At 40.6% G+C, this 15,007-nt stretch overlaps 1 protein-coding gene across 3 annotated transcripts in view; it reads right to left on the reverse strand.

The window, feature by feature from the left end:
• Window positions 1–4,286: 4,286 nt before the first annotated feature.
• Window positions 4,287–15,007, reverse strand: part of TTC8 (tetratricopeptide repeat domain 8) — an 81,888-nt gene continuing 71,167 nt past the window's right edge. For all 3 annotated transcript variants that reach the window (XM_006122334.4, XM_075926735.1, XM_006122333.4), the window contains 4 exons: window positions 13,767–13,941; window positions 8,642–8,764; window positions 7,644–7,727; window positions 4,287–4,966 (listed from right to left, as the gene is read on the reverse strand). In XM_006122334.4, coding sequence (XP_006122396.2) covers window positions 4,850–4,966; window positions 7,644–7,727; window positions 8,642–8,764; window positions 13,767–13,941 — 499 coding nt within the window. In that variant the 3' untranslated portion in view covers window positions 4,287–4,849. The remainder of the gene's footprint in view (window positions 4,967–7,643; window positions 7,728–8,641; window positions 8,765–13,766; window positions 13,942–15,007) is intronic.

The following is a 15,007-nucleotide window of genomic DNA, read 5'->3' on the forward strand; positions in this document are numbered from 1 at the left end:
TAGGTCTTTAAGAGGGTTCAAAAAAGAGCTAGATAAGTTCATGGAGGTGAGGTCCATCAATGGCTATTAGCCAGGATTGGTAGGAATGGTGTCCTTAGCCTCTGTTTGTCTGGAAATGGATGACAGGAGAGGGATCATTTGATGATTACCTGTTATGTTCACGCCCTCTGGGGCATCTGGCATTGGCCACTGTCGGCAGACAGGATACTGGGCTGGATGGACCTTTCATCTGACCCAATATGGCTGTTCTTATGTTCTTATGAGATTGCTATCCCTTCAGGAGGTAGGCAAGAGTGTGAGACACCGCTGTAGAGGTGAGCCCTCTTAAGCCTGAGCCTCAGATAGTCTCAGGCAGCAGCTACAGGAAGTGACTTCTGTCCTGATGCTTTTCCCGGAGCGTTTCAGGGGTTTTTAAATGCGATTCAGCCTCCAATCAGTGTGGACACATAATTCTGAACTATTTTGATGGGGATTTGTAGTGTGGACATGCTATTTTGCAATAAGTGCATAGTGTTGACATCCCCTAAGAAACTAAGGGCATGTCTACAGAGGGGAGTTATTTTGAAATGACTCCCCTTATTTCAAAATAACAAGATGAGCATCCAAACTACTAAACTTATTGCAAAATAATTGGCTTGTTATTTCAAAATAACTCCTGCTTGTGAAGAAGAATAAGCTTATTTTGAAATAACCTGGTAGTGTAGACATAGACAAACAGAATTATTAGGGCATAAGCTTTTGTGGATAAAACTCACTTAATCAGATGAATTGGACAAACCTTTAGTTACTTTACTATAGAACTGGCTATTAGTTTTGTCTTTGATGTAAGATTTAGGGATGCAAATTGATCTTGGGTGAGTGACTGGTTGCTTGAGACTGGTTGCTTGAGACTGGATGTAACCTACAATATTTGTGATTATTTTAGTATGTCTATCACATAGTCCATCTTGCTTCTGTGGCAAAATAGACCAGCGTGCCTAATGGCATTGTTAGTGACTAATAATTGTAGCTCTTTTAGGCATTCACATTTGTTACTTGATATAATCTAATTACAGAACTAACCAAGGGGCTCTGTCCTGCTTTTGACAATCTATCCTGAGAGAAACATACTCAGTTGTGTGCCACTCCAGATTGTGTGACAGCTCCCAGTCCCAAACTCAGTCACTTACCACAGGGTCGATTGCACCTTAGATCTCTCACCACTGACAACACTTGTATCCAATTGTATAATAAAGTATAAAAAGATTTATTAAGTAGGAAAAAGAAGCAAGAGAATTACTTACAGTTAAAGCAAGTAAACATATATGCACACAAGTTTTAATAGAAGGTGTCAAAATTAATAGACGTCTCTATAATAAGTAAGCCCTATGTGTCCTTTGGGGCTAACCCAGACTAAGCACTGGGTATCTCTTGCTTATGTCTGGTAAACCTGCCACTCCGGCCCCAGAGTCCAAGCAACACAGAGATACTGTTTTTACTTGCTACGGGTTGTTATCCCTCCCCTTCCCTGTACTCTTGTGAGCTGCAATTCAGCTGACAGAAGAAATCCATGTACATGATTCCTCTTCATGGTGGGGAGGGCAAAACAAATGTCTTTTGTCCTCTAGTTCCACTGTAGTCCATCTGGTGTTGATGAACCTACGTTGAAGGGCAGAATGTGACACCTTTTGTTACAGACTGGCACTTTGTAATGTGTCTCTACTTTCTGGTGATCATAAGAACCTTACAATATAATCATTCAAATATTACCTTAAAATATAGGATACAGAGGTTGTAAATGAGATTAATACAACTCGGCAACTCAAACAGATTCTTATAATTCTTATACCTATTTTAACAATACTAACACACAGGTGAGCCAAACAGATTCCAGCTATGTACTTCAGCATTCCACTGAGGCATGGGGATTTAAATATGGAACTTGGTTGCCCAGCATCACAACCAGCATCAAGCTAGGTTGTTGGGTGAGGTTATGTTGCTCCCGGTTATTTCAGAAGTGCTGTTGTGTAGCTTTGAGACAAACTGAGAGGTTTGCATTGGGGGTGGACTCATAAGGGGCTTTGTATAAAACAAAGAGGCTTTGCCATATCTTTGAAAAGGTTGGAGACTGAAATAATGTAGGTCAGATTTTTCTCTCTTAAATAAAAACTCCCAGTTGAATTCTATGGGAAAAATTAATTCATGAGGACAGAAGTTAGAATATGTCAGAGGAATGTCACTATTGTCAGAATTTTACTTATATAAAACAGTAAACCCAGAAAGGAAAAAGAATGAAAACTACCAAATTGTTCCTGACATTTTCAGTAATTGGCCCCTCTCAGAAAAGATACGATTGTAGTGGATAATCCTTCAATTTTGCATGTGTTTAAAAAAAAAATAATGGGTAACAGATGTACCCTAATGGGAAGTAGACCAACAGAACTATTTTAAAATGCAGAGAAGAGAGAGATGATCATATTGGCACATTTTTATATACAACTGATCTAATGCCTTTAACAAATATTCTAGAGAGCCAACCATTTAACAAAGGGAGCCAAAACAGCAGTGGAAAAAATGTGAAGAGCCTCACCAGCATTGTCAAGCAGCAAAAACAAAGAAATTAAAAAAAAATGTTTTTAAAGGATGCTGCCCCTTTAATATGGCCACCATTTTAAAAAAAAACCACACAGCTCCAACCCAGTAAGCACAGGGAAGCTGCGGGGAGCTGGTGGGGCATTTGGGGGGGGCCCTCAGGATCAGCTTTGTGAGATGGTGGGAAAGAGCTGCATGCGGCTCACGAGCTGTGGGCTGGCCACGGCTGGTTTACGTGCTGCTACACTCAGCAATACAGGGCCCATCTTTTAGTGGCCTTGTCACCGAAAGGAACTCAGAACTCTGAGTTAGGATACATCTACACTGCAACACTATTTCAAAATAACTAGTGCTTTTCCGAAATAACTTAGTCCGTGTCTACACATCAGGCAGTTATTCCGAAATAGTGTCAAAATACTGTCAAGCTGGAGGACTTCTTACTCCAACTCCTGTAACCCTCATTGTACAAGGAATAAGGGAAGTTGGAGGAAGAGTGCTCTATTTCAAAATCAGTGCTCTGTAGATGCTCCCTATTTCAAAATAAGCTATTTCGAAATAAGATATGCAATTGATGTATCTCAATTTATGTAGCTTATTTTGAGTTAAGCCCTGCAGTGCAGACACACCCTTAGATAGCCCACCTCTTCATATGATACATGGGGCATGACAGGTGCCCAACAATGGGATTCACAAAAGCCAGCCTGCTGAGTGGGGAGCTGCCCAGGCTAGTCAATAGGAAATGCTGAGGTGAGGGGGTGTGGCCTATGTCCCCCTACAAAGGGAGTTAGGAACTTATCTCCACTTTGGACTCACAGCTGTGAACACTCTCCCAGAATTAGGCACCTAAGATAGGTCAGTCCTTCCTCAAGAAAAAACTGAGAAGCTGGTGTCCTTATTACTTTTAGCTCAGGGGTAAGGGCACTCCCCTACATTATGGGAAATCTGGATTCAATTCCCCCTCCCCCCCCCACACACACACACCTGAGGTGAAGAAGAGAGTTTTCCCTTGGCCAGAAGACTGCCCGAGGCATTGAGCTATGGGATGTTCTGGGGCTAGTCCTTCTAAATCTCTTCTGTTGAAACTGGTCTTACTGTGAGTAAATAATTATGAAATTTGCCTTTGAACAAAGGTACTAGAATTTGGGTCTCCCATCTATTAGGGTTCTAATCACTACGCTGTAGTTATTCTTCCTCTCTCACTGACTCAAGGTATACAGAATGGATCAGCTTCAAAACATCCATTTGTTGTTCATGTAAGTGTGCTCAGAGTCCAAAGGCAATAGGTAGAGGCCATGTCTAGTCTAAGAATCCCACTGGGGTTTGGGTGCAAGTTAGATGTGGATCTGCAGGCTCGTGTCAGGATTTGAGACCAATGTGCATCTGTTTAGGTGCTTTGGAGATTTTAACAGTGGAAAGTTTGGTGCTTAGGGATTTATGGGCATCTATAGGATTAGGATTTTTGTGGTGGCCAGAGGCACCCAAATGGTGGATTGGGTCAATAAAAGTGTCATTTAGGCATCTATATCGCCCTTGTAAATCTCACACTCAAGCATCTGTCCTCTTATATATTACAATGGACCTAATCCTTGGACTTAGCATTTTGGTACTGGGAGAGAAGCATGCACATTATGCTATTCAATGCCAATTCTACAAGATTTTGCAAATTTTTTCATTTCTTGAAAATAAAAATAAGTGGAAGTAATATAATAATATAACAATGGAAACAGATCAGACATAAAATTTATTTTACATCAACAGAATATAAAAAGGAATATGCTTCTGCTTCAACTAATAAGGAACATATTAATGAACTATATTCATAAGAATTAAATACACAAATATTCAATAAGAATGTACAGTATAAAAGCCATGCTTAAAAGACAGACATGAAACTTTTTTGCCTCCATGCTGCACTCTCAGAGGAACATTAAAAAATTATTTTATTTGCCAAAACATCAGGAAAAAAAATCCATAAAATGCTCCCTGAATAGTTGTCCAACACTATTATCAGATAGCTATTTCAATGTCCTGCTAGTTGCAATATCTTATTCTATATAAATAAATATGGTGTATATTCTAACCACATGTAAAAAATTAAATGTCTTGTATACTATGATACAAGTCAATTTTTTAAAAACTTTTCCTGCTACCCAGACCAAGCACAGATCTTTTACTATGAAGGGGTTGTTCCCATTTAATTTTACCTAACATTTTGTAAAATGTTTTTCATAGTATCTCTGATGTAAAAATCATGTGAATTGTTTTACATAACAAATAATCAAAGCATGGCAAAGTGCTGTTTTAATTGTTTGATGAGCTGTTGTGTATCAACATGGTCTGGAAATGCTTCTTTTGACTTCTGAGCAGCTATGTAACTCCTCTGGAGATCTCCAACCTGTAAGACACATACAAACACTCTAGTCACAAACACTGCACTACTTACTGCATGTGCTCTGGGCAGCACACTTTTTGATACCATGACACTTCCTTCACTAGTGTCCAAGTAAACTGCTCTCAAAAATGAACAAGTTTTATATAGGCCTAAAACTTCTACAAGTGAGGGTATATGAATAAAAAATCCACTAGTGATGCAGGATATGTCTAAATAGCCTGAGCACCATAGAACAGAGCAGAGCGATGACCTCTTCAGAAAGACCTCCAGAGGGAGAATTTGAGAAGAGGCAGGCTGGAGTCCTGGCTAGAAAGGCTGTCACTATTTGCACACAAGTGTATTGTATTGGGCATAGGGGTTATGTTAGCAGGCTGCATATACATCTGATCTGCCCTTACTCCTGTGAAGTTCCCCTGCCCTCAAGCTATGCCACATGTAGGAACCAGGATGAGGATATGATCTTTAATCAGTAAGTATGGCAAATAATTTTTACAATTTAAATCTTGTGCTTTACAATGGAGAGGGTATGTTTAAGAATCAGTAGGTTATTTTCACCTTGATGCATTCATATAACTCTTTAGTTATATTGGGAGCTGAGCTGTCCACACAGTGGCTTCAAGGTGAAGGCAGAGGCAAAGATCCATTTCTACTTGCAAAACATTGTGTCTAGACTACAGGGTTTTTTCAAAAAAATTTTTTCGAAACTTCACCTGCATCTAGACTGTAGCTGTGTTCTTTCAAAAGTAAATCAAAAGAACGCAGCAGTTTTTTCGATCACGGTAAACCTCATTTTACGAGGAATAACACCTTTTTTCGAAAGTACTCTTTCAAAAAAAGGCGCTATTGAATGCAAACTGTGCTTTTTCTAAAGAGAGCATGTAGACTCTCTTTCGAAATAGCGGCTCACTTTTTCAAAAAATCTGCTTGTATTCTAGATGCTCTCTTTGGAAAGAGGCTTGTAGTCTAGATGTAACCTTTGAGACCAGTACATACTACTTTTTAATACGATATGAACTGGATGTCGTATGGGTCACTTACCGCCCACTCTATTAGCCTCATTTAGCATACTATAATTGACAGGTCTTCCCCCTTCTTTTTCTGCTTTAAATTTGTGGGGTTTCTTCTTTTTGCTCCACTAATCTGAAGAAGTGGGTTGTGCCCACGAATGCTCTTGATACTATATTTTTGTTAGTTTCTAAGGTGCTATAGGATCACTCATTTTTTTACTCTTTAATATGACTGAGATTGTAACAGATAACGGGCATGAGTTTAAGAAAAAAAATTCAGAAGTTGGCTCATATAGCACTTAATTCAAAACTAGTTTTCTACTCATAATCTCACACTTCTTTTCAATCTAGATCAGGATACCTCTTCTGCACTTTTCTTTCAAACTAAACAAATAAAAAGATAAATTAGCAGTTCAGAAACTGAAATGTCTCGTATGGCAGAAGTTTAATAAAAAGCAGAAGTCAATAGTACTAAAGCTGAAAAAATATTATATTCCAGGAACAAGTAAAATTATGGCATAAATAATTTTAACACTCTTTTCACTGTTAAGAAATCATAATTTGATGCTATTTTATTACATACAGGTTGAATCTCTTTTGTTTGGCACCCTGGGGACCTGATTGGTGCTGAACCAGAGGATTTGTTGTACCACAGAAGGTCAATATTGTTAGCAGCATTGCCAACACTTCCCCTTCTCACTGCACTCTTAGAAAACATTTAGGGTAAATTAGGGTATGTCTACACTACCCCGCTAGTTCGAACTAGCGGGGTAATGTAGGCATACCGCACTTGCAAATGAAGCCCGGGATTTGAATTTCCCGGGCTTCATTTGCATAAGCGGGGAGCCGCCATTTTTAAATCCCCGCTGCTTCGAACCCCGTGCAGCGCGGCTACACGGGGCTCGAACTACGTAGTTCAGACTAGGGTGCCTATTCCGAACTACCGGTACACCTCATTTCACGAGGAGTAACGGTAGTTCGGAATAGGAACCTAGTCCGAACTACCTAGTTCGAGCCCCGTGTAGCCGCGCTGCACGGGGTTTGAAGCAGCGGGGATTTAAAAATGGCGGCTCCCCGCTTATGCAAATGAAGCCCGGGAAATTCAAATCCCGGGCTTCATTTGCAAGTGCGGTATGCCTACATTACCCCGCTAGTTCGAACTAGCGGGGTAGTGTAGACATACCCTTAGAGATAAATAACAGCACAGAACACTGAGAACCAGGACTAGTGGCTGTAAACAGACTTTATGGGACTGTGGTAAACTTGGCCACACTCGTGATAAGTGAACATTCAGCTAACTAAAATCATGCTGGACTACAGATGTTGCCAGAACAGTGAGTTCCAGACTGGAGAGGTTCAATGTGTATATGAAATGATCAAATAACTATGCAGACCACAAATGAAGTGAAAATTCTATTGTTCAGTTCATTCAAGCAAATTCAATGAATTAGTAAAATTACTATATACAACATCTTCAAAGTTGACACTTATTCTCAAAAGAAATAATTAGATTAATCTGAATTGCAATCCCTGTGCACTACAATGTAGACAAACAAACTTAATCTGAATGGTTGCTACTTTGCATTCCTTCATTCACTTATCTAATATCTTGTTAAAGGCAAACTAAAACTTGTTGAGCTTTCAGATGACAGAAGAAGAAAACAGTACATTACCTGGTCAGAGAGTGCTGCAAAATTGAAATGTGGCTCATACATATGAGGTGCTAATGATGATGCAGTCTGCAGCAATGCTCTTGCCTATATAAATTAAAATCAAGATTATATTGAAACATGTGAATGGGGGTAGAGAGAGAGAATGAGGAGAAAATGTGTTTTTTGTCCTGTGAAGACATCATCATTGATTTTTTTTTTTAAACTCTTCCGAAAATGGGATGGGAAGAAGATATGCAAATCTGTGGCAAATTTGCATTCTTTTGAAAGCTGCAGCAGTCTAGATGTGCCCTTTATGTGAATTTCAGAGGACTAAACAGTTAATTATCTAAAGGCTGCAAACTTTCAAAGGTTTAGCTAGTTTTCACTGTTAGTGTTTCACAAAGTACTAATTAAATTAATGGAAAATATTTGGCCCACATGTACAGTATAGACATGTTATACATAGGCATTAAATTTAAAAATGCCAACTTGAAAATAAAATTACAAGCAACTGAAAATGAGGGATTAAGCTGGAAAAGCTTATCTAGCCTTAGTTATAAACAGTACCCACCTCTCTGCTTAATTGGACTACAACTCCATCTACGATATAAATGTATGTATGTTGACTGAATGGGAAACAAAGTAAAACTGAACTTCATCTGTCACAGCAAAGATCAGCACAAAAGTATGTTAAATGTTACCATGGTGATTGCTAGGATACTTGTATAAAGTTAGCTCTGTAAATGACTTGCTGCTTAGGAACAGATTTACATAAGTACTGTATATTATTCTGTAGTGTTAGAGAGAGAGAGAGAGAGAGAGAGAGAGAGAGTGTGTGTGTGTGTGTGTGTTATAAACCCACCAAACAATGCTGCCTCCAAACATGCATTTGAGTTAAATTTTGCTAACAAGTAAGTAATCTGGCTGGCTTCTCACTCAACTGCAATGTCCTTGAAATCAAAGCAAGTATTTGATAACAAAGCAAGTATTTCACAAAGCTTTAAGAGTTCAGCACCAACCTGCTCAACATGACCCCTTCGCATCTCTAGCACAGCCAAGTTGTTATAAGCCTCTGCGTGGTCATTATTATTGGCTAGGGTCAGCTTGAAACACTGGTAAGCCAAGTTCAGGTCACCTATTCCCTAAAAATATCAACATAGTTTTTCCACTCATCAAAAAGCTTGACAGTAAATTTCAGGTTGCTTGGTTATTCTTTAAAACAAAACAGGATTTTTTTCCGTCTGAATGTACTATTGTTACTTCAAATAAGAATACACCGACAGGAACTTTACACACTACTCAAGTTTTTCTCAATTGCCTTTTGCACCTCTCTCGTATGGGGGCTTTTTATCTAGTACAAATATCAGTACCTCTAGTGTGGGACAGTAAGCTAATTGCTAATGTTTCAATTTTATGATTTAAGCTGATACAATGCAAGGTCCCCGTGAAACTGCCAAACACGGAGGAATAAGTGCATCTTGGCTTTTAAATGTATGAGTTTGTCAAAATGTATGCATTAAGAGTCTTATCCTAATTCCAGTAAAGTCAGCGGAAGCTTTTCCATTGACATAAGTTAGAGCACTGTCAAAAGCTAAATGGCAATTAGAAGTCTACTTCCATGTAGCTAGTTAAATACATTAATGTGTTTGTGATATTCTCCTCTACATGAAAGCATTTTACAATAAACTCTATCAAAACTATAGAAAATTAACATAAATTAGATTATAACTTGATTATAGATTATAACTATAGCTTTAATAGACAATTACTCTTTAAGAAAGCAAGTTGTAACAGAGATGCATCATCTCAGCCACAATACAGGCACTATTCTATGGTCTAATTCTATCACCATAAAAATTGTTAACAAATAACATGTAACAACCTAGTACTTTGTCTAATGGAAAGCAGCTGCAGAGGAAACAAGGGAAGGTCACTCACCTTGTGTAGTAACTGAAGTTCTTCAAGATGTGTCCTCGTGGCTTCTCCACTTAGGTGTGTCAGTGCCGCTGTGCACACGGTGCAGAGATCTTTGGTAGCAATCCCCCAGCTGCCGGCACATGTTATAATATTGAGCAATCACTTAGGCTGACAGTTAGGCATGTGCTGGCGGCCATTCCCTCTGTTCCTTCTCTACACTGGATTCTCTTAGCCCATAGCAGAGGGAAAGAGGGAGGGTATGGAGCACCAATGGGGACACATCTCAAAGAACTTCAGTTACTGTACAAGGTGAGTAACCTTCCCTTTTTCTTCAGGGGTCCCCATGGGTGCTCCACTTAGGTGACTACTCAGCCGTGTTCCTGCTTGGCAATGGGCATTCTGTGATGCAGGACTGGATGTTGGACAGTATTGTACGTCCAAATCTAGTGTCTGTGTTCTGAAAGATCTGAACTGCGTAATGTGCAAAGATATTGGCTGAAGCCCATGTTGCCGCTCTGCAGATAATGTCTATGGGTAGACCGTTAAGGAAAGCAGTTGTGGTAGATACTGATCTGGTGGAGTGTACCCGTATGACTGTCGGTGGCTGTCTTTGTTTCTGGGAGTATGCCAATTGTATGCATGAGAGATCCATTTGGATATTTGCTATTTGGAAAATGGTTGACCTCTGGACCTCTCCATGCATGACACAAATAGTCTGGGTGTGCATTGGAAGTCTTTTGTGCGTTCCAGGTAAAAGGCTAAAGCCCTGCGTACATCCAATGTATGTAGCACTGCCTGGTTGTTGTCCTCATGTGGTTTGGGACTACAAATATGGATGCGGCCATGTGTTTGAATATTTGCAGGCATGTATGTGTGGACAACTCTCTACCGACATGATCAAGTCACGTATTCTCAACCATCTGTGAATAAGCAGTGAGGCTATACCCCGGGTGCAGTCCAACTGTGCTCCTATAAACTCCAGTATTTGTGTAGGAGTAAGGATACATTAGTCCAAGTTCAATAGGAGCCTGAGCGTGACGAATAATGATCTTCTTGACTCCAATGCTAGCTCCGTGTCCCCATATGTGGGTGTCATGATCAAACAGTCACCTAGATAGGGAAATATGTTTATTTGGTTTCTTCGTAGGTATGTGGCTACCAGGGTGAGGACCTTGGAGAATACTCCGGGTGCTCTCGACAGACCGAACGGGAGCACCCTGTACTGATAATGTGAGTTTTTGATGATGAAACTGAGGAATCGTCTATGTGCCAGGTGAATTGATACCTGGAAATATGTGTCCTTGAAGTCGAGGGTAGATAGACATGCTCCTCTCTCTAAGGCAGGTATGATCTTTGCCAACATAACCATCTTGAACCGCTGATACTTGATGAACTGGTTGAGACCACGAAGATCTAGGATGGGCCTGCACCCTTCCTCCCCCGATTTCTTGACAGTTAGGAAGTATTGGGAATAAAATCCCCTGCCTCTGTATAGGCTGGGTACTTCCTCTATAGCGCCTAGCTTTAGGAGGCATTGTGCCTCTTCCAGGAGAACACTCTTGTGAGAAGGGTCCCTGAAGAGGGACGGGGAAGGGGGGTGGGTTGGTGGAACTGCTGTGAATGGTATGCAGTAACCCGTTTGTATTATTTCTAGGACCCATTCCTCTGAGGTGATGGTTTTCCATGCTGGATAGAATTCAATTATCTGTTTCCCTAATTCTGCCTGCCCTGGAGGATTGGGGGCTATCGTATCCTCGACCAACGCCTCAAATATGCTGATGGGAGTTGGACCCCTGGGTTGATGTTTGCTCCTTTGGTTGTCTTCATCTGATTTGTCTCATATGTCTCTTGTTCTCATAGAGCCTTTGCTGTTATGTATACCCTGATGTATATACTACTGTCAGGGTCGTCAAATATTGGAATAAATTGCCAAAGGAGGTGGTGGAATCTCCCTCTCTGGAGATATTTAAGAACAGGTTAGATAGACATCTGTCAGGGATAGTGTAGACGGAGCTTGATCCTGCCTTGAGGGCGGGGGGCTGGACTCGATGACCTCTCGAGGTCCCTTCCAGTCCTATTATTCTATGATTCTATGATTCTATGTTCTGAACCTTTGATTATATTGTTTGTATTGTTTTCTCTTGGTTCTAGGCATCTGAATTCCCAGTGCATAGCATTGCCCTGGAGTCCTTTGGGGTGTGGAGAGATGAGTTTATTGCCTTGGCAAAGAGCTTCTCTCCCTTGCATGGAAGGTCTTTCATGTTCGATTGGGCCTCCTTGGGGAGCCTGGACAGTAGCAGCCATGCTGTTCTCCTCAGCATCACTATGGATGCCATGGATCTGGCTGCTGTATCTGCTGCATCCAATACTGCTTGTAATGCTGTGCAAGAGATTAGAGAACCTTCCATCACATTTTATTCAGATTGTTCCTTTATGTGTTCTGGTACGTACTGAATAAGGCTATGTCTAGACTACACTGAAGTTTCGAAAGAGGATATGCAAATTCCGCGGGATATCTTCTTCTGATCTCACTTTTGAGAGCAGAGCTTTCAAAAATGAAAGTAGTCAGGATGTGGTTTTTTCGGCAACCTCCCCCCCGTTTTCAAAAAACAGCGTAAACCTAATTTTTTGAGGAAGAGCGGAATTTGCATATCCTCTTTTGAAACTTCAGCGTAGTCTAGACAAGCCCTAAAGGAATTGAAGGCTTTGAATGTCTGGGGTGAATACTTTGCCAACAGCACTATGTAATTGGCAATTCTTAATTGGAGGGAGTCTGATGAATAGGTCTACTTCCCCATAGCATCCATCCTCTTTACTTCTTTGTCAGGATTCTGTGTTCTGGGTACTGGTGTTGCTTCGCCCTCTGGTTAGCTGCCTCGACTACCAGTGAATTTGGGGGAGGGTGTGAATAGGAATTCTACCCCAATAGGTGCTACATAGTACTTCTGATTCAGCTTCTTTGACGTGACCAATGCCAGTGTTTTCCATATGGACTTAGCCGGGTCCATCAGAGCCTCATTCATCGGCAGAACCAGTTTGATATGTTAGGGTAAGCTGAGTATACTCAGAAGCTTATGCTTGTTTTGCGTCACGTCGCGGAGCTGTATGTCAAGAGTGTCTGCTACCCTGCGGAACAGTTCTTGAAACCTTCTAAAGTCGTCCCCTCTAATTGGTGATGTGGATGGACTATGCATGTCCATCGTGGAGCACGATGTATTAGGAGGAATAAGTGAATCTTGAGTTGCCTCCTCCATAGATGACTCGCTGTCATGGTTGTCTGGGCTGTAGCGTTGCCCAGACAACACTGGAGGTGGGGGGGGGGGGGCAGTTAAATGAGGCTGCACGTCAGCCACAGTATTGTCCATAAAGAGGATTCTCCTCTGTAAATCTCTCACCCTTTTAGATCTGGGAGTGAGTTTCTGGCAGTGGCTTACTGGGTGGTCCTGCCCTAGGCTGTGCAAACACAGTTCATGCCAGTCTGCTGCCGAGATAAATATCCTGCACCCTGTGCACCTTTTGAAGCCAGAAGGTGCTGGCATGATAGGGTTTTGCTGCTTGAGGTGCCATGGGTAAGCGGGATGCGGGGTGGCGCTGCACCATGCTCCACTTGTTCTTTATCTTCTGTGCATTTATCTATGTCAAACAGTTCAAGCTCTTATTTTCTTCTTTTTTTTTTTTGCTAAAAGTTTTTAAGGGAGACTGTTCTACTTGCGACTGATGCTGGAGGCGGTTGAGAAGGAACTGAGGGAATGGCCGCTGGCACGTGCCTAACTGTCAGCCTAAGTGATTGCGCAATAGCGCAGCATGCACCAGTGGTCGGGGGACTGCTACCAAAGATCAGTGGTGCTGACACACCTAAGTGGAGCACCCACAGGGACCCTGGAAGAAGAACTTGGAATGTGCTATCTTATCTAACACCTTCTGCAACACAAGAAGTTCCACCAAGGTTCTGATGGAGAGTCTGTCAGCAAAATGTGATAGCACGCCACACTGGAAGAATGAAAAGTATTCCTTTCCCTGGGGTTTCATCCTTTTCTGAACTGATAGTAAACCATCAACCCAACTAAATATGTGCTGTGTTTCATTCTATAGTATCAGACTTCCATTCTGTATATTTTTCACAAGCGGCCTTTTGGTCTATCATACCAGTTTCTTTTGTTTCAGCATTTTTGTTTTTTCATTCAGTAAACTCATCATATTTTTCAAAGAAATATTTTTTTTTCATACCACAGCCACATGTCCCAAGTTATACCAAACATCTGCTGCTTCCTCCTCATTTTCAGCCAAAGAAAGTGCACGTTCAAGGGAGGTTAGTGTCATATCATACTGCTGGGCATAGAAGCAACAGAGGCCCAGATTGTTAAATAGTTGACAGTTATAAACACCCATCTGCAGAAGACGTCTAGTTCAAGAGAAAGATAAGTAAACATTTTTAGATTTATTGCAAGTATGACTTTATTTCTAAATGGGAAAATTTCCCTCCACCCAACAGGATTAGGGGTGACTAAGTACATTACATAACAATAATATGATATGAAAGAAGTACAAGTGAGCTTAAAGTAAATGTGAATTTTAAAAGTAAAAACCACAGATAATCTTGTGCAATGACTATCCTGTTTGGCAAAAACGAGCTAAAAGCCTAAGCTAGAGACAATAGACCCAGACTATTTCTATCTGTAGAATCAGCGCTATGCAAAACGTTGTGTGTGTAAAAACGTTCACACTTTGGCTTTTCAGATGTGCCACTACTTTTGATTTTACTCATATCAGCGTTGGATATATCCCTCATCACCCAATCTTAACAAAGTTGTAAATAGTTGCTATCACTTTTTATTATCATGCTTCATATTTAAATTATTTTGTCCTGACCCTTGGCTTTCAGCAAAAATCAAATGAGAGCTTATCTAACTTTTAATTAGACTTATATAGTATGCATATTAAATGCTGCACATTAACTTTTAACAAAAATGGAAAGAAGTATATGTTAAAAAGAAGCTGTTTTATAAAAGAGTTCTACTTTAATAAGGTTTAAAAGGAAAAATACACTATGACCACATCTTGGAATGAATGTAGCCGCTTTACACAATGTCACAGGTAAATTCTGGACCTAATGCCAACATAGCCAATCACAGGAGGATCATCAGAATGTAGGGAGGTCTTCAGGTGACACAGAACTAGCATAGATGCTATAGCCCATAGAGCTATTTTATTCTTTTATTTTATTCAGAAGGAACACATAGGCACATAAGGAACCTACAAGCTTGTATCCTGTTAGACACTGGGGTTAGGCAAGTTAGCAGAAGCATAGTATGCCTGTGATATAAAATGTCCCGACAGTTACCCAAGTTTTTGAGGAATTGGAAATAACTTGCTCAATAGAGGGAGCTGGTAAATAATGGTACCAAGTATCTGCAGGAGTACTGAACTGGTACTGGGCTTGGATATTTTGGGATAGAATCATTGGCAGA

The sequence above is a fragment of the Pelodiscus sinensis genome, chromosome 4 (assembly GCF_049634645.1).
Source record: "Pelodiscus sinensis isolate JC-2024 chromosome 4, ASM4963464v1, whole genome shotgun sequence".
Lineage (NCBI taxonomy): Eukaryota > Metazoa > Chordata > Testudines > Trionychidae > Pelodiscus > Pelodiscus sinensis.